Here is a 17,984-nt window from a genome sequence, read left to right as displayed (position 1 = left end):
CATGGGGTCGCAAAGAGTCAGACACGACTGAGCGACTGAACTGAACTGAACTGTCTAACAAGAGGGAGCATGGATGAGTCTTTAATGACTCTGGCACAGGTCAGGCTGGGATCGGGGCTGGGATAGAGTGGGCTGGGAAGGAAGGATGGATTCTGCCTGTGCAGGAGGAGGTATGTGCTGAGCCAAAAGGATGGGTCTGTTCTTCAATAGCTTTAGGATAAGGCATTGAGAGGAAGGCATTCTGGGTGGTGGGACATCTAGGGCAAAAGCAGGAGAGGTGCAGAGATGCAATGTGAGACTGAGGAATGGTCAAGAGTCTGGCATGACTGGAAGAGGATCTAGAGGTTGAGTATGAGATGGGCAAAAGGAAAAAGGAAAAAAGAGGAACACAGGCATTAGACAAAGTAATGTAGTCTCCATCTGGGAGAGGATAGGGAGCTGTAAGTTTCCATCAAAGGCAAGACTGGTCAGATTTGCTAGAACTAGAGGGAGGCAGTGGAGGGCCAGAAAGGGGTGGGGAGCTCAGCCCAGGAGTGGTCAGTCCGCCTGAGCTGGGCGAGGACCACACAACCGTCTTGGGGAGGTGGGTGGAGGATTTACCCAGCAGAAGGGACTGACTGTCACTTGACCAAAGTTCTTGGGCCTCATTCAAGATTCTAGATTCAGCCCCAGAACAGATTCTTTGTTAACAAAACGATACACTTGTAAATGTCAGGAGAACTGGCTAAAGAGGGGATTTCCCTGGTGGTCCAGTGGTTAAGAATCCACCTTGCAATGTGGGGACTGGGTTCAATCTCTGGTTGGGGAACTAAGATCCCACACGCACACGGGGATAAAAAAGGTGACGGAGGAGTGATAATCCCAAATTCAGGGGTGTGAGCAAGCAAGGTAGGAACACCCAAATGTAAGGTTTTGGTGAGGTTCCAGTTCTGGGGTTGAGTGGTAGATTCACTGGTGCTCATTATAGATGAATAAATCCACAAATAAATGAAATAAATGCAGGCCAAGTAGACACCAAAGAAAAGAGTGTATCAAAAAATAAGAATTACTATTAATCTATTTCTGTGTACCTGCCTGGGTGTTCTTTGGAAGGAATTATGCTAAAGCTGAAACTCCAGTACTTTGGCCACCTCATGCGAAGAGTTGACTCATTGGAAAAGACTCTGATGCTGGGAGGGATTGGGGGCAGGAGGAGAAGGGGACGACAGAGGATGAGATGGCTGGATGGCATCACTGACTCGATGGACGTGAGTTTGAGTGAACTCCGGGAGTTGGTGATGGACAGGGAGGCCTGGCATGCTGCGATTCATGGGGTCGCAAAGAGTCAGACATGACTGAGCGACTGAACTGAACTGAACTGAGGTCCGGATTTTATTTTATTGCCTTTTCTTTTTTTAATATAAATTTATTTTAATTGGAGGCTAATTAAATTAGCCAATACTGTATTGGTTTTGCCATACATTGACATGAATCCACCACAGGTGTACATGTGTTCCCCATCCTGAACCCCCCTCCCAACTCCCTCCCCATCCCATCCCTCTGGGTCATCCCAGTGCACCAGCCCCGAGCACCCTGTATCATGCATCGAACCTGGACTGGTGATTTGTTTCACATATGATAATATACATGTTTCAATGCCATTCTCCCAAATCATCCCACCCTTGCCCTCCCCCACAGAGTCCAAAAGACTGTTCTATACATCTGTGTCTCTTTTGCTGTCTCGCATACAGGGTTGTCGTTACCATCTTTCTAAATTCCATATATATGCGTTAGTATACTGTATTGGTGTTTTTCTTTCTGGCTTACTTCACTCTGTATAATAGGCTCCAGTTTCATCCACCTCATTAGAACTGATTCAAATGTATTCTTTTTAATAGCTGAGTAATACTCCATTGTGTATATGTACCACAGCTTTCTTATCCATTCATCTGCTGATGGGCATCTAGGTTGCTTCCATGTCCTGGCTATTATAAACAGTGCTGCGATGAACATTGGGGTACATGTGTCTCTTTCAATTCTGGTTTCCTCGGTGTGTATGCCCAGCAGTGGGATTGCTGGGTCATATGGCAGTTCTATTTCCAGTTTTTTAAGGAATCTCCACACTGTTCTCCATAGTGGCTGTACTAGTTTGCATTCCCACCAACAGTGTAAGAGGGTTCCCTTTTCTCCACACCCTCTCCAGCATTTATTGCTTGTATACTTTTGGATAGCAGCCATTCTGACTGGCATGAAATGGTGTGAGGTCTGGATTTTAAAAGAGGATGTGTATGTATCTGTTCTAGAATAACTGGATGTCCACATGCAAAAGTATGAAGGCAGACCCCTAACTCCCACCATATACAAAGATTAGTTCAAAATGGACCAATGACCTAAATGGAAGAGCTAAAAACTATAAAACCTTAGAAGAAAACATAATGGTGAATTTTTATGATCTAGAGTTATAAAATGATTTCTTAGATATGATGCCAAAGCACAAAGCAGCGGAAGAAAAAAATAAATAGGACTTCATCAAACTTTTTGTAAAAACTTGTGTGCATCAAAGGGCCCCATCAAGAAAGTGAAAAGACAACCTACAGAATGGGAAAAATTATAAACCATATCCCTGATAAAGGACTAGTGTCCAGAATATATAAAGAACTCTTACAAACTCAATAATAAAGAGACAAATATGGGCAAAGGATCAGAGTAGACATTTCTGTAAAGCAGATATTAAAAACAACAAATCGCATAAGAAAAGATGGTGAACATCATGAGTCATCAGAGAAATGCAAATCAAAATCATGAGACAACACTTCATACCCACTAGGAGAATTATAATTTAAAGAAAGATAGACAATAACAAGTGTTGGTGAAGGAACTGGAACCTTCTTTAAAATGATTAAAATGGTAAATTTTGTGTCATGCACGTACCACCAAAAAGTCAAAAGGAATTGAGCTCAGCTGGTAAAGAATCCGACTGCAATGTAGGAGACTCCAGTTCAATTCCTGGGTCAGGAAGATCCCCTGGAGAAGGGAAAGGCTACCCACTCCAGTATTCTGGCCTGGAGAATTCCAGGGACTGTATAGTCCATGGGATCGCAGAGTTGGACACGACTGAGCGACTTTCACTTTCACTTTTTTCTCAAGAATGAATCTTAAAAACATTCTGTTTTTAAAGAAGTTGGCCACGAAAGACCACATATTAAAGAATTCCGTTAATGTGAAATGTCCAGAGCAGGCAAGTAGGTTAGTTGTCTGGGGCTGGTGGTGGGAGTGGGGGTTTGGAGGAACTGGGGAATCACTGTTAATGAGTAGAGAGTTTTGGTTTGTTTTTGTTGTTTCACCTTGTGGGATCTGAATTCCCTGCCCAGAGATCGAACCCATACCCCCTGCAGTGGAAGCATGGAGTCATAACCTTTGAACCACCAGGGAATTCCAGGTACAGTTTCTTTTAGGGGTGATGAAAATGTTCTAAAATTGTGCCAATGGATTCACAATTTTGTGAATATACCAAAACCCATAGAATTGTACAATTTAAGTTGTTGACTTGTGTGGTATGTATCTCAATAAAGCTGCTTTTTTTTTTTTTTTTTAAGGGGGTAATGATTGAATCCTTGGAGAATAATGAATTTAAAGACTGAACCAGGGAGCAGAACCCCAAGAATAAAGTGTCCCCTTTCTTCCGGCAGCCCCTGGGAATCCCTGGCAGAGAGTAGGTGCTCCATAAGTTAAATTGAAGGAATTGTTTCTAGAAAGAGGAACCCATTGCAGCTGCTGTTTCTGGAGCACGACCAAGTGGCAGGCATTGTGTTAGATACATAGCAAGTCACTGAATCCTTCAACCATCCACTTCAGAGATGGTATCATTGAGACTCTGGGAATTAAGGAATTTGCTCTTGGTCACATAGGAAGCAGCAGAGCTCAGAAAGGGACCCAGGCTGACTTCAAGCTGTCTGACTTCAAAGCTAAGGTCTAAAAATATACCCTTAAAATTATTGGGTGAGCATGTGTGCTCAGTCATTTAGGCATATCCGACTCTTTGCGACCCCATGGACTATATAGCCCACCAGGCTCCACTGTCCATGGGATTTTCCAGGCAAGAGTACTGGAGTGGGTTGCTATTCCCTCTCCAGGGGATCTGACCCAGGGATCAAACCTGTGTCTCCTGCATCTCCTGCATTGGCAGGTGAATTCTTTTACCTCTGAACCACCAATTTTGTATAAAAATTTTCAGTTCAGTTCATTCAGTTCAGTCGCCCAGTCGTGTCCGACTCTTTGCAACCCCATGAATCGCAGCACGCCAGGCCTTCCTGTCCATCACCAACTCCCAGAGTTCACCCAGACTCACGTCCATCGAGTCAGTGATGCCATCCAGCCATCTCATCCTCTGTCGTCCCCTTCTCCTCCTGCCCCCAATCCCTCCCAGCATCAGAGTCTTTTCCAATGAGTCAACTCTTCGCATGAGGTGGCCAAAGTACTGGAGTTTCAGCTTTAGCATCATTCCCTCCAAAGAAATCCCAGGGCTGATCTCCTTCAGAATGGACTGGTTGGATCTCCTTGCAGTCCAAGGGACTCTCAAGAGTCTTCTCCAACACCACAGTTCAAAAGCATCAATTCTTCGGCGCTCAGCCTTCTTCACAGTCCAACTCTCACATCCATACATGACCACTGGAAAAACCATAGCCTTGACTAGACGGACCTTTGTTGGCAAAGTAATGTCTCTGCTTTTCAATATGCTATCTAGGTTGGTCATAACTTTCCTTCCAAGGAGTAAGCGTCTTTTAATTTCATGGCTGCAGTCACCATTTGCAGTGATTTTGGAGCCCAAAAAAATAAAGTCTGACACTGTTTCCACTGTTTCCCCATCTATTTCCCATGAAGTGATGGGACCGGATGCCATGATCTTCGTTTTCTGAATGTTGAGCTTTAAGCCAACTCTTTCACTCTCCACTTTCACTTTCATCAAGAGGCTTTTTAGTTCCTCTTCACTTTCTGCCATAAGGGTGGTGTCATCTGCATATCTGAGGTTATTGACATTTCTCCTGGCAATCTTGATTCCAGCTTGTGTTTCTTCCAGCCCAGCGTTTCTCATGATGTACTCTGCATAGAAGTTAAATAAGCAGGGTGACAATATACAGCCTTGACGTACTCCTTTTCCTATTTGGAACCAGTCTGTTGTTCCATGTCCAGTTCTAACTGTTGCTTCCTGACCTGCATACAGATTTCTCAAGAGGCAGGTCAGGTGGTCTGGTATTCCCATCTCTTTCAGAATTTTCCACACTTTATTGTGATCCACACAGTCAAAGGCTTTGGCATAGTCAATAAAGCAGAAATAGATGTTTTTCTGGAAGTCTCTTGCTTTTTCCATGATCCAGCGGATGTTGGCAATTTGATCTCTGGTTCCTCTGCCTTTTCTAAAACCAGCTTGAACATCAGGAAGTTCACAGTTCACATATTGCTGAAGCCTGGCTTGGAGAATTTTGAGCATTACTTTACTAGCGTGTGAGATGAGTGCAAGTGTGCGGTCATTTGAGCATTCTTTGGCATTGCCTTTCTTTGGGACTGGAATGAAAACTGACCTTTTCCAGTCCTGTGGCCACTGCTGCGTTTTACAGATTTGCTGCCATATTGAGCGCAGCACTTATCCCAAAGTATTCACCTGTGTGTACCTACACTCAGTCTAAGAAACCGAACTATCTCTTTAATTCTAATTAAAAAAAAAATCTTTTGGGATCTTAGTTCCCTACCAGGGGTTGAACCCATACCGCCTGCATTGGCAGAATGGAGTCTTAACCACTGGACTGCCAGGGAAATCCCTGAACTATCTCTTAATGCCATTGAAGTCCCCTCTGTTGCCTTCTCAATTCCATCCTCTGCCAGACTGCCACACTGCTGAATTTGGTTATTTATTGTTCCCGTACTTTGTACATATCTCCAAGCAATATGAAGTATGGCTCTGCATGTTTCTAAATTTTACATAAACATTATTATACTGAGTGTACTCTTCTGAGACTGCTGCCTTTATTTGAGGTATTGTTTGTGAGATTTAGCCAGATTGACATGTGTAGCTGCAACGTGCCCATTTCTGTGTGTAGTATGAAGTCTTCTGTTGCCCTGGACATTTGGGCTGTTTCTAGTTTCTTGTTATTACAAGTAGAGTCACTGCAAACATTCCTGTTCTTGTCTTCCAGTCCAAGGCAGTGAATGTTCCAAGAAGTCTGTATTAGCTGCTTATTGCTACTATAACAAATTGCCAAACAACACAGATAATTTATTTATTCATTATTTGTTTGGCTGCCCTGGGTCTTAGCTGCAGAATGTGCGATCTCGAATCTTCGTCTCGGCATGCAGGAAGTAAGTTGCGGCATGTGAACTCTTAGTTGTGGCATGTGGGATCTAGTTCCTTGACCAGGGCTTGAACCCGAGTCCCCTGCATTGGGAGCACAGAGTCCCAGCCGCTGGACCCAACAACACAGACAGAATCTCTTACAGTTCTGGATGTCAGGAGTCTGTGATAGATGTCCCTGGACTGAAGTTAGGATACTGGCAGGGGCGCACCCCCTCTAGCATGTCTCGGGGAGAACCCACTTCCTTGCGTTTTCCAGTTTCTAGAGGCTGCTTGATTGTGGCTTCTTTCTCCGTCTTCAAAGCCAGCAACGTACTGCCTTCAAGTTTCTCACTGACTCCAGCACTCCAATTTTATTGTTGTGTCTTCTCTGATTCTGACCCTCCTGCCTCTCCCTTCTAAGAACCCCTGTGACTACAATGGGCGCACCTGGGTGATCCAGCATACTCTCTGCATCACAAGATCGTTGATTTAATCACAGCTGCAAAGTTCTTTTCACCATGGAAGGTGACATATCCACAGGTCTCAGGGATGAGTACGTGGCCAACTTTGGGGTCTATTACTCTGTCCACTGCACATTGAATGTTCTTTACGAGTTTGTCAAATTGCTCTCCAGTGAACTGATTCTCTCTCCCACTAGCAGCATGTAAGCATTCCTGTCACTCCCCAACCTCACCAACACTTGATATTACCTGACTTTTTAATTTTTGCCAACTTGACACTTGTGAAATGTCTGGATTCTGACTGCTATATGCTCAGGAAAGAGATGGTGGTCGATGGTGTTGAATGTGAGAAAGAAGGGCTCTGGAACTCAGAAGCGGTCTGTGACCTTGGCTAGAGCAGGGTCCTTGAAGTGGTGGTGGGGTGAAGTCAGAGTCAGTCAAGGAATAAGGGGAGGTATAAGGAAATGGGGGCTTCCCAGGTGGCTCAGTGGTAAAGAATCCACCTGCCAATGCAGGAGGCATGGCTTCGGTCCCTAGATGGGAAAGATCCCCTGGAGTAGGAAGTAGCAACCCACTCCAGTATTCTTGCCTGGAGAATTCCGTGGACAGAGGAGCTTGGCGGGATACAATTCATGGGGTTGCAAAGGGTTGGACACAGCTGAGCGCACACACATGCTGATGAGGAAACGAATGCACGGAGTGCAGGGTGTAGATGGCATGTTGGTTGGCTTGGACTGTCACAACAAAACACCACACACTGGGTGGCTTAAACAAAAGATGCCTATCTCATAATTCTGGAGGCTGGGAAGCCCGAGATTAAGGTGCCAGCAGATTTGGCTTCTGGTAAGGGTTCTTTTCCTGATTCGCGGATGGTGGCCTTCTAACTGTGACCCCATATGGTGGAGAGAGAAAAAACTTTGGTCTCTTTTCCTCTTCTTAGAAGGACACTAATCCCATCATGGGAACCCACTTTCATGACCTCATCTACTTACCTCCCAAAACCCCACCTCCAAATATCATCACATTGGAGGCTAGGATTTCAAAATACCAACTGGGGGGCGGGGTACTCAGTTCATACAGAGGGAAATGGCAACCCACTCCAGTATTCTTGCCTGGGAAATCCCATGGACAGAGGAGCCTGGCAGACTACAGTCCATGGGGTCGCACAGAGCTGGACATGACTGAGCACACACTCAGTTCATAACCGGGTACTTTTTAAAATACTGGGTGGGGGTGAAAGGGACGTATCAGTCTAAAGGCAGAAATTAAACATGAAAGAGACAGAGAAAGAGAGACATATGAACTTCCTTGGTGATCCAGTGGCTTAGACTTCACACTCCCAATGCAGGGGGCCTGGGCTTCGATCCCTGGCCAGGAAACTTGGACCCCACATGCCATGACTAAGAGTTCGCATACCGCAACTGAAAGATTGCACATCCTGCGTGCCACATCTAAGACCAGCGAAGCTTAATAAATATTTTGTAAACATATTAACTAAAAAAAGAATCCGTTCTGCTATGCAGGGTACACAGGTCGGATCCCGGGTCCAGGGCGCCCCAACTACTGAGCCTTCATGCAACAACTAGAGTCTTTGCACTGCAATGAAAGACTGTTCATGTGGCAACAAAGATTCTGCCTGTTGCAACTAAGACCTGATGCAGCCAACTAAATAAGTAAATAAATAATTTTTTTTAAAAGAGAGAGAGAGACATAACTAACCACAGTAGGGGGGAAGGCTCTCAGAGGAGGCAAGGTGAAGGTGAGACCCATAGCAAGGGTACTTCGTTAACTTTGGAATGAGGGGAGGTTTCTCTTCCTGGAGGCGAGAGCGAAGGAAAGGCATTGGGGTGGGTGTAGAATAAAGAGGGGTTGGTGACGAAGAGGGACAAGCTGAGGGAAGAGCTCCCATCAGATCTCACCAAGGCCTCTTAGAGTGAAGAAAGATTGGAGGAGGGGGGCCAAAGGTGGGCCAGACAGGAGGGAATGTCTAGGAGGCCCCTGGAAGAACGGCGGAAATAGTGGGTCTGGAGGAGACACAGAAGAACCAAGGAGCTCATAAACTGGGACCTGTGGCAGGGCTCTTGATAATATCCAGGATCCTGATGGAGGGACAGCAGGGACTGTGGGGCACACAACGCCGCCTGGGGAGGTAAAGAGGGTTTCCTGGAGGTGGTGATGTTCCAACTGAGTCTGGAGAAGGAAAACCAAATTTCAGTTACCATAAAAATGTGGAGGAAGAGGACTTCCCTGGTGGTCCAGTGGCTAAGACTCTGCACTCCCAATGCAGGGGGTTTAGGCTCAATCCCTGGTTGGGGAACTAGCTCCCACATGACGCAACAAAAAAAGATCCCACATGTGGCAAGTAAGAACCAACACAGCCAAATAAATAAAAATAAATGTTTTGAAAAATGTGGGCAAAGCGTTGCCTTCACAATGCATCAGCAAGCCTGTCCTGCCCCATTCCATCTGTCTGTCTCTTTCTCAGACATCTCCAGCACACCCTCCGTCCTCTAGCTGGATTGAGGACCTGCATATACAGGAAGAACTGAGATTGTCTGTCTTTCACCTAGAACGTGATTTTGGGTAGGTGACATCATCTCTGAGAATCTGTATCCTCATCTCTGAAATAACAGTAATTCATATCAGGTATTCATTTAACTACAGGTAAGAGACTCTACAGGCTTCCCTGGCGGCTCAGTGGTCAAGAATCCACCTGCCAAAGCAAGAGGCGAGGGTTTGATCCCTGGGTTGGGAAGATCCCTTGGAGAAGGGAATGGCAACCCACTCCAGTATTCTTGCCTGAGAAATCCCATGGACAGAAGAGCCTGGCGGGCTACAGTCCATGGCTTCGCCAATGAGTCCGACATGACTTAGCGACTAAACCAAGGAACTCAACATTCACTGCCTCTTTTCCTCACTTTGTGTATCATCGCCCCATTTTGTAGAAGGGAAAACTGAGGCTGGGGGAGGTGAATGACTTATCCAAGTCATCAGCAGGTCAGGAGCTTCTGGAGCCTGGCCAAATTCAGAAAATCGTTCGAATTCAAGGGGTAAATGTGAAACAGCCTTGCAACCTGTAAACGCCTGGGGTAGGAGAGTCCGTGCCTGGAGGCGTGGTGACTGAAGGCCGAGAGAAGGGGAGCGGAGAGAGGCGGCCCTAGAGATCCAGACGGCGGAAGGATGATGGGTTGCCAGGATATCCGCGGGTGCGGGAGGCGCGCCGCCACCGGGGTGGGAAGGGGTGCGGCCCGCCCCCTCCGCGCCCCACCCCCAGCCTCCACGCCGCGGCCCCTTTAAGAGCGGGCGGGGCGCCCTCTGGCGGCGGAGCGCCGCGCGCCGCCGGAGATCGAGCCCGAGCCGGATCCCGGAGCCGGAGCCGGAGCGGAGCGGAGCCGGGGCGGAGCGGGCCGAGCGGGCCGAGCCAGCAGCCGAGCTGGGGGCGCGGGCGGGCGGCATGTACCGGGCCCGGGCGGCGCGGGCGGGGCCGGAGCCCGGCAGCCCGGGGCGCTTTGGGATCCTCAGCACCGGGCAGCTCCGGGACCTGCTTCAGGATGAGCCCAAGCTGGACCGGATCGTGCGGCTCAGCAGGAAGGTAGCACGGGGGGCGCGGGCGGGGGGCGCGGGGGACGGGCCGCGGCCTGTCGGACCTGCCGACCGACCGAAGGGCCGCGCTGGCCGGGCCGCGGGGCCGCCGGAGCCTGGCACGTACGAGTGGGCCCGGCGGAGCCGCCCCCGGGGGAGGGGGCGCCCGGAGCTGGCCTGGGGCGGGTGGGGCGCGCCGGAGACCCAGGGAGGCGCCCGTGCACCCCAGGGATGGCCGCGAGGCGTGTCCTACGGCGGATGCTCCAGGGAGGTGTGTTCCGGGGGGCGGCTGTGTTGTGGGGGGCCCTGGCTCGCACACCCACGTTCTGTAGGGCCAGAAAGGGGAGGCGCCTTCCATAGGGAGAACTAGGGGCCTGTTTGACACCTGGGGGCACCGTTGGGAGGGTGTCCGTATGCCGGGGGTGGAAGAAGGGGCTTTGTGTTTTCCGTTGGGGAGGGGTACTGAAAGCTGAGGTGTGTGTTCCATAGGCCACCATGAGAGAAAGTTGTATATTTCACAGGAGATAGGCCCGGGCTGGTTGTCTGTGGGGGGCGGAAAGGGAAAGTGTACATTGGAGGGAGGCAGGCGGGAGGGCCATGTGCATCCTATAGGGGACAGATGGAGGGTAGTGCGTTCTCCAGGGGCAGGGAGGGGAGGCTTGGCCCGCCTAGTAACAGAAGGAAAAAGCCTTCTCCAGGGCCAGGAAAGAAAGGGGTCTGCTTTCTGCAAGAGAAGGAGAGCTGGGAGCAGGTGCTAGGGGATCAGGGAGGAAAAGGGGGTGTGTATTCCTTGGGGTGTGGGGATTCCACTGGAGGGCAGACGAGGAGTGCGAGGAGGGGTGTGTGTGTGTGAGGGGGTGCCAGACAGGGACAGGGTGAACACCTCACTCTGGAGAGTCAGAGCAGGGGATGGGGAGTGTTTTCGGAGCAAACACCTGAAGAGGAAGCAGACAAAGGCCTGGAATGAGAGGGAAGCTGCCCATGCATGGAAAATGGGACAGAGGAGGGAGGGGGGCTCCTCGGGGACCTGAGCAGACATATTAATTGAAAAATTAAAGATTAACTAACATTTGTAGAGACCTTCGTAGTTTTCCTCACTTCAGTCTCCCAACAACCCTATAAGGGAGACGTTTTTAAGCTCACTTTGTGTACTAGGAAACCGAGGCAAAGTGGGGTCTGGGCTCTCCCAGCGCCTCCACCTGTTGGCTCGCCATCCTGAGGTTGGGGCGCCTTTGGCTTGGCCTGTGGGCACTGCCGCCTGGGTGGGGGGGCGGTCGGCGGCTGTGGGGAGAGTCCCTGAATGGGCCTCTGGGCTCTTCCCCGCCGGCAGTTCCAAGGCCTGCAGCTGGAGCGCGAGGCGTGCCTGGCTTCCAACTACGCGCTAGCCAAGGAGAATCTGGCGTTGCGTCCCCGCCTGGAGATGGGCCGCACTGCCCTGGCCATCAAGTACCAGGAGCTCCGGGAGGTGGCTGAGAGCTGTGCAGACAAGCTGCAGCGACTGGGTGAGGGACGGCGGGGAGAACTGCCCGGGGTGGGGGTGGGGGGTGCCTGGGAATTGCCAGGCTCTGAAGGTTGGGAACTTGGGCACACCTCTTCTTCGGGCAAGCTTGCAGGGGTGCTACTCCTGGGAAATTCCCAAGTTGGGAAAGTGAGCAGTTGGTGAGTATAGCTGGGTTGGAGAGACCAGAATGGGTCCCTGGGAGAAGAGGGGACCCGCTGCCCAAGGGCCTGGGGTGCTCTAGGAGACAGCCTCTGCTTCCTCTTTCGCACCAGGACGGGGTGCGGGGGGCACACAAACTGATGCTGTGGGGCGTTGTCCAGGTGAGGAAACTGAGGCCCCAGAGAGGGGAGGGGAAGCGTAGAGGCACACACAGGTCAGGGAGAGAGTCAGCAGTGGGCCCTGGGGCTCCGGCCTGTCTGTCCAGGGTGACAGGCCCTGAGGGCAGGGGCTATTCACTGCGTCCCTCTGCGGCCCTCAGAGGAGAGCATGCACCGCTGGAGCCCCCACTGCGCGCTGGGCTGGCTGCAGGCTGAGCTGGAAGAAGCTGAGCAGGAGGCTGAGGTGAGAGGAGGGGGCAGCTGGGCCTGGGGACCCGGAGGGGGAACCCAACCTATCATTGTCCCCTCCCCTTGATTCTTACATTGCAGGCGTGAGAGCCCCTCTTCCAGGAAGCCTGCCCTGAGTGCCTGGCCCCCAGGAGGGCCTGCTGAATTGCTGTCCGCCCTGGACACAAGGCCCACCGTCCCCACCTGTGACTTTCCCCCGGCTTCCTGTGACCATCTCCGGCAGCTTAGGCTGGGGCTACAGAGGAGCCGGGGCAGTCAGTCGTCCCAGAACAGTGGGAGGGAGCACAGTGCTCAGGGTGTGGAGGGGTGGAGGTGGAGGGCCCTGGCCTGGAGGAGATGGACTCCCGTCCCCTTCACATGTGTCCCCATCCCTGGACCCCCTCGTCCCTGCCCCGGCAGGTCTGGTGATCGTGATCAAGGCTTGAGAGGAGAGGACTTGGTCCACAGTCACTCAGCAAGGGGCAGGCGAGGCTGGAACTCAGTGCCCCATCCCAGACCGGGGCGGTGGGGTCCATTGGAAGGGATTCAGGATGGGGGAGAGAGGACCAGCCCTGAGTCTTCGGTCATGGTCCTCCTAAACTGTCCCATCCCTCCTGTCCCAGGAGCAGATGGAGCAGCTGCTGCTGGGAGAGCAGAGCCTGGAGGCTTTCCTGCCCGCCTTCCAACGAGGCCGGGCCCTGGCCCACCTGAGGCGCACCCAGGCGGAGAAGCTGCAGGAGCTGCTGCGGCGCCGGGAGCGGTCTGGCCAGCCAGCCCCTACGGCTGCCGCGGAGCCCCCCAAATCCTTCCCCGCTGCCGCAGTCCTGCCCACCGGGGCCGCCCGGGGGCCGCCGGCAGTGCCCCGGAGCCTGCCCCCCTTGGACTCCCGCCCAGTGCCCCCACTGAAGGGCTCCCCCGGGTGCCCCCTGGGCCCAGCCCCTCTGCTGAGCCCTCGGCCCTCGCAGCCAGAGCCCCCCCACCGGTAGGATCCAGGGTATGGCCCCCCCATGGGGGGCCCAGACAAACTTGATGCGTGGCTCCTCCTCCTCCCCCACTGCCTGGGTGGGGGGAGGGGCAGGCCCCTCCCCCTGGCCCTAGGCAGGCCCTGGCCCTGGAGGCTGAGCTGGGGAGGAGGGTCCACTGGGAGATGCCCAGAGAGAGGGCTGGGGGTGGGGTGGGCAGGGTCTGATGCCTCTGGCGCTGAGGAACCTCTGCCTTTTTTTTCTCCCCGGCTGGGGCCTCCTGGGTGATGGGCCAGCCCCAGTGCAAGAACTTGACTCGAAGGGGCCTGGGAAGTTGCCCGCCTCCTTCAAGGGGCCCTGCCTAGGGGGCCCTAGCGCCCCTGCCCCTCCGCTGGGCTCGCACAATGCCACGGCTGACCGGAGTGTTTTCCATCATGTCCTGAGCCTACCTTTCCCCCAGTGCTGGGGTCCACCACCTAGGAGCCAGGGGGTCAGGCCCAGGGGCAGGGACACCATGGCCATGGGGCTACCACTACCTGCCCCGCTCAGGCTCCAGACCATGGGGCGAGGTAGGCCAGGGGCTTCTGACCTGCAGGGGTGACAGTGGGCCATCCCCTGGAAAGACCATTCTGTATTTTTCTGTCCCGTCTCCTTAGAATGGAACCTTTTTGAGGGCAGGTCCTTGTCTTTGTATGTTCTGTCCCCAGCCCCGCCTCCCAGGGGCCGTCAATAAATGTGATGATGAAGATGACCATGCTGCCCGACTCCTCTCTGACCCCTCACCCGGCCTCTCAGCTACTGCAGCCTCATCTCAGGTCCTGAGCTGCCTACTCTTGAGAGGCCCTCCTTTCCTCTCTGCGCATGCAAAGCCCAGCTGTCCTTCGGGTCCAGCACTGTTTCCGCCTCTTTCATGAAACCTTCTCTGGTTGCCAACCCCAGAGAGTCTTTTCCTAGCTCTGCACTTCCCAGCCCTGCTGGACAGAAGCGCACGCTGCGTCCCAGTTCTCAAGGGCCGCACCGCTGTGCACCCTCCTCTCCTCGGCGCCCTGTAGGCCCCATCAGGATGGCCCTGCTCCTTCTCTGGCCTGTCAAATGACCGCGCCCACTGGGTGATGGAGGGGCTCCCCGAAGGCTGAGGCTGTCTGTCTTCAGCTTGGCTGATGACGGTGGGACAAGACGACGGGAGAGTAGGAGCATGTCTTGGATCCGCTTAGGTCAAGTTTGATGAGACGAAGTTTGGCAGGGAGTCAAGGAAGATCCTCTCAGTGAGAGGAGTCAGAGTGCTGTAGAAGCTACTGTGACCTCGGTCCACGTTAGTAGGGAAGTAACCATCTAGACCGAGGCGAGTGCTGGGTTGGCACTACTTCTTACTGAAGTTTTAAACTCTAAGGGAACCCCACAGCAGCAGCACCTTTGATACAGTAAGTGTTAGTTGCACAGTTGTGCCTGACCTTTGCAACCCCATGGACTGTAGCCCGATAGGCATCTCTGTCCATGGGATTCTCCAGGCAAGAATACTGGAGTGGGTTGCCATGCCCTCCTCCAGGGAATCTTCCCGACTCAGGATTGAACCCAGGTCTCCTGCCTTACAGGCAGATTCTTTACCCCTGAGCCACCTGGGAAGCCCGCCTTTGGAGTAACAATAAAGAGAAAAAAAGGACTGGGACTGAGTCCCCTGCAGAACAGTTGAGGGATCTGTTTGGCATACAGGTAGGTGATGGCTGCCCTTTGAGTCTAAAGGGCTGCTTCACATAGAGCCAGAGGTCAGAGTCAAGACCAGTGGGTGGAGACCACAGGGAGCCAGATTTTGGCTCAGGATGAGGCTCTAGAGCCATGGCTGCTACTAGAGGTAGGTGGTCCCCGTTCCTAAAGCTGTCTGAGCAGCACCTGAGTGACTGCTTGATGGGATCTTGTTTTTTAATAATTTTGTTTTTGGGTTTTTTTTTCCCTTGGCTACACGGTGCAGCTCCTGGAATCTTAGTTCCCTGACCATGGATTGAAACCAGGTGCCCAGCAGTGGAAGTGTACAGTCCTAACCACTGGACTGCCAGGGAATTCCTCTGATGGGATCTTTAGAAACGTAGGCAACAGTTAAGAGGGACTGGCCCATTTGAGCTTCTGACAGCCCGTCAAGTCCAGTCAGATCCCTCCCAGCGGGGGCAAAGCACTGCCAGTGCCCGCTCAAGAGGCTCCACCCCACGGCGGCCTCGGCGCTCCTGCTCCTCCCTGCTAGCACTTGAGCTGCTGGAGGTGAGGGACGCCAAGATGACACCTAGTGCCTGCCTGAGACAGCAGACAGAAGACTGAGCAGCCTTGGAAGAACTTCTGCATTCTCAGCAGGGCCTGGTGCAAGCTGGGCCCCTCTCACCCTGGCCTCCCATTCCTGGTCCCTGCTTCCAGGGTGTTTTTCCAGGTTTGTAACCACAGGAAGAAGGGCTAAGGATGGGGATGCCGGAGCCTACCTCCACTACTGTGAGCTGGGCAGAGGCTAATGTCCACAGTCTGGTTCAGCCTCCCCTCCCCGAGGCAGGTCAGAGGAAGAAATGACCAGGCAAGGGCGGGACCAGAAAGGAAGAGCATTACCATGGGACCCAGGTGGGGGCCCTCAAAAGGGCTTCCACACCCCTCCCCTTCCCCAAAGAGCTCAGTTTTAGAGGGCACAGGGAGTGACGCCCCTCAGGATTCAGCTCCAGCATGAAAAAGACCAAAGACCTGAGGGAGGTGGGTACAGATGCCGCCAGAGTGCCTGGCCCTAGTTCTGGGCCACAGGAAAGGCTTAGAGTTGGATGGTTAATAAGCTTTATTAGCCTCTCTGCTTGAAGGAAAATGGAATGTTCTGGAAAGTTCCAAGCAGTCTGGGCTCTCCTGCCAGATCACTTCTGTAACTGTCTAGGTTCTGGGGTACCAGGGAATGTTCTTGGCTATCATCCTCTGTGAGAGAGAATAAACTTGAGGGGCTACATCAAGGGGCCCATGAGAAAAGTTCTATTACAGACCACTGGTGCGTTTACAAACCAAACCCCCCAAATCGCCCCAGTAACAAAACTCCCACCCCTTTTTAATAAACACGTGTTCCTGCCCCTCAGAAGTCTGTTATGTGCATCTCCTTGCTTGGAAATCACTAGCTTCTGTGTCCTTTCTTAAGTCTCCTGCTTCATCTTCCAAATATGAAACACTACACGTAACTTCGTGTCTGTGTGCGCGCGAATCAAGGCTCACTGAGCTAAGCAGGCCTGAACCACAGTGAGCTCAAATCTCTACCCCTGAATCGTGTGGTCACTGCAAAGCCATGGCTAAGAAACTGCCCTTGACCTCCAAGGCTAGAGAGAATCCAGTGGTTTCAGAGAGACCAAGTAGGACTAGCTGAGGGTTTATCCCAATTTATACAAGGATTTTACATGAAAGACCAAGTGCAGGAATGGCATTATTGTACCAAGGGACCTCTGGCTTTGTCTGGGACCCTGCCCCTGCCACAGGCCTCTCAAGAGATTCTTCCTGTTCCACAGAAAGTAAGATTTACACTCTGCCTCCCAAAGTGTGAGCTCTTACAACGACACAGGAGGTTATCTGGGGATCTGCGACCTCAAACGCCTGGAGGGGCCAGGAAGGTCACAGTGCCCAGCAGCACCATTTCCACAAAGCACACCCGCCCCTATTTTCCTGGAAATGTGAGACCCCTTTTGTCTGTCTATTTTCCCTCTTTATAGACATGGGATACAGAGAGAGATTTCTTTACTAACAGCGAAATGGTTTCAAGTGTGTGCATTATGGCTTCTGACACATCCCTTTGCTGGTCAGAGTGCAGCAGCCTGGGGAGGAAGGACTTTGTCTACAAGGCAGACCTGACAGCTCTTCCCACGCGGTCATGTGGGTATGGGAGGAAGCTTAATGGTGGCATTTTCTCATTTTTTGGAGTGAAGTCAGAAAGCTAGATTTTTATGCAGTCTCCCAAGTTCTTAATGTTTGCTAAAGTTAAGACACCGTGCTAGCCACAGCCAAACACTACGTGCAGGTTGGCTGTGGCCTGTGAACCACGAATCTGGGTCAGTCCTTGGTTCTCCTAAAACAGGCCTTCTTTGGTCTAGCGGCAGCCCCTCCCAGGACCAAGGGTGTGAATGCTGAAGGGACAAAGGCCGAACGGGAGGGCTGACCTCCCTCAATAGTAGCGCCCAGGCCCCAGGTTGAGACAGCCTTAAGAGACACTGGTAAGATGGCTAGATCCATTGATACTATAATCTTACGACAGACGGGGAAGCGGCGCCTCTGGGGGATGAGAGCACTGAGCACCCCCGCATACACAAGTTTATGAGGCCCAGACTCAGGTCTTGCTATCATCCTAAAACCAACAGACGGATCCTCAGCTGCTTTGCTCAAACCCCATGGCCACCAGGGCTCCAGAGGCTGGCTGAGAGCCAGGCCGCTGAAGGCAGGTGAGGCGGGCCTTCTACAGTCCTGCTCAGAGGCAGGTGATAATGTGACCACATTCATCACAGGGCAGAGGAACGGACGGGGCAAAGGCCATGAGAGAGTGCTGAACTCAGAGAACTGAAGTAACCCTGCCACTTACCGGCTTCCTTTCTCAGCCTCTCTTCATGGGACCTGATGACCTTCCAGGAAGCCCAAAGG

General features: G+C 52.2%; 1 protein-coding gene across 2 annotated transcripts; it reads left to right on the top strand.

The window, feature by feature from the left end:
• Positions 1-9,854: 9,854 nt before the first annotated feature.
• VPS37D (VPS37D subunit of ESCRT-I) lies at positions 9,855-14,109 on the top strand. 2 transcript variants are annotated; one of them, NM_001205718.2, is made up of 4 exons: positions 10,106-10,360; positions 11,681-11,852; positions 12,330-12,412; positions 13,020-13,382. In NM_001205718.2, exons 1-4 carry the CDS (start codon positions 10,223-10,225, stop codon positions 13,380-13,382), a joined length of 756 nt encoding a protein of 251 aa, NP_001192647.2. In that variant the 5' UTR covers positions 10,106-10,222. The 2 variants fall into 2 exon arrangements, with proteins under 2 accessions (XP_024840779.1, NP_001192647.2); XM_024985011.2 differs by lacking the exon at positions 12,330-12,412 and having other exon boundaries at positions 9,855-10,360; positions 13,020-14,109.
• The last annotated feature ends 3,875 nt before the right edge of the window (positions 14,110-17,984 follow it).

The sequence above is a fragment of the Bos taurus genome, chromosome 25 (assembly GCF_002263795.3).
Source record: "Bos taurus isolate L1 Dominette 01449 registration number 42190680 breed Hereford chromosome 25, ARS-UCD2.0, whole genome shotgun sequence".
Classification (NCBI taxonomy): Eukaryota; Metazoa; Chordata; class Mammalia; order Artiodactyla; family Bovidae; genus Bos; species Bos taurus.
This window is presented reverse-complemented; position numbering and strand designations above follow the sequence as displayed.

Coding starts and splice junctions, on each gene's coding strand:
- VPS37D (NM_001205718.2), top strand. CDS start 10,223: ATGTACCGGGCCCGGGCGGCGCGGGCGGGGCCGGAGCCCGGCAGCCCG. Junction 11,853..12,329: donor AGACAAGCTGCAGCGACTGG/GTGAGGGACGGC, acceptor TGCGGCCCTCAG/AGGAGAGCATGCACCGCTGG. Junction 12,413..13,019: donor AAGCTGAGCAGGAGGCTGAG/GTGAGAGGAGGG, acceptor CTCCTGTCCCAG/GAGCAGATGGAGCAGCTGCT.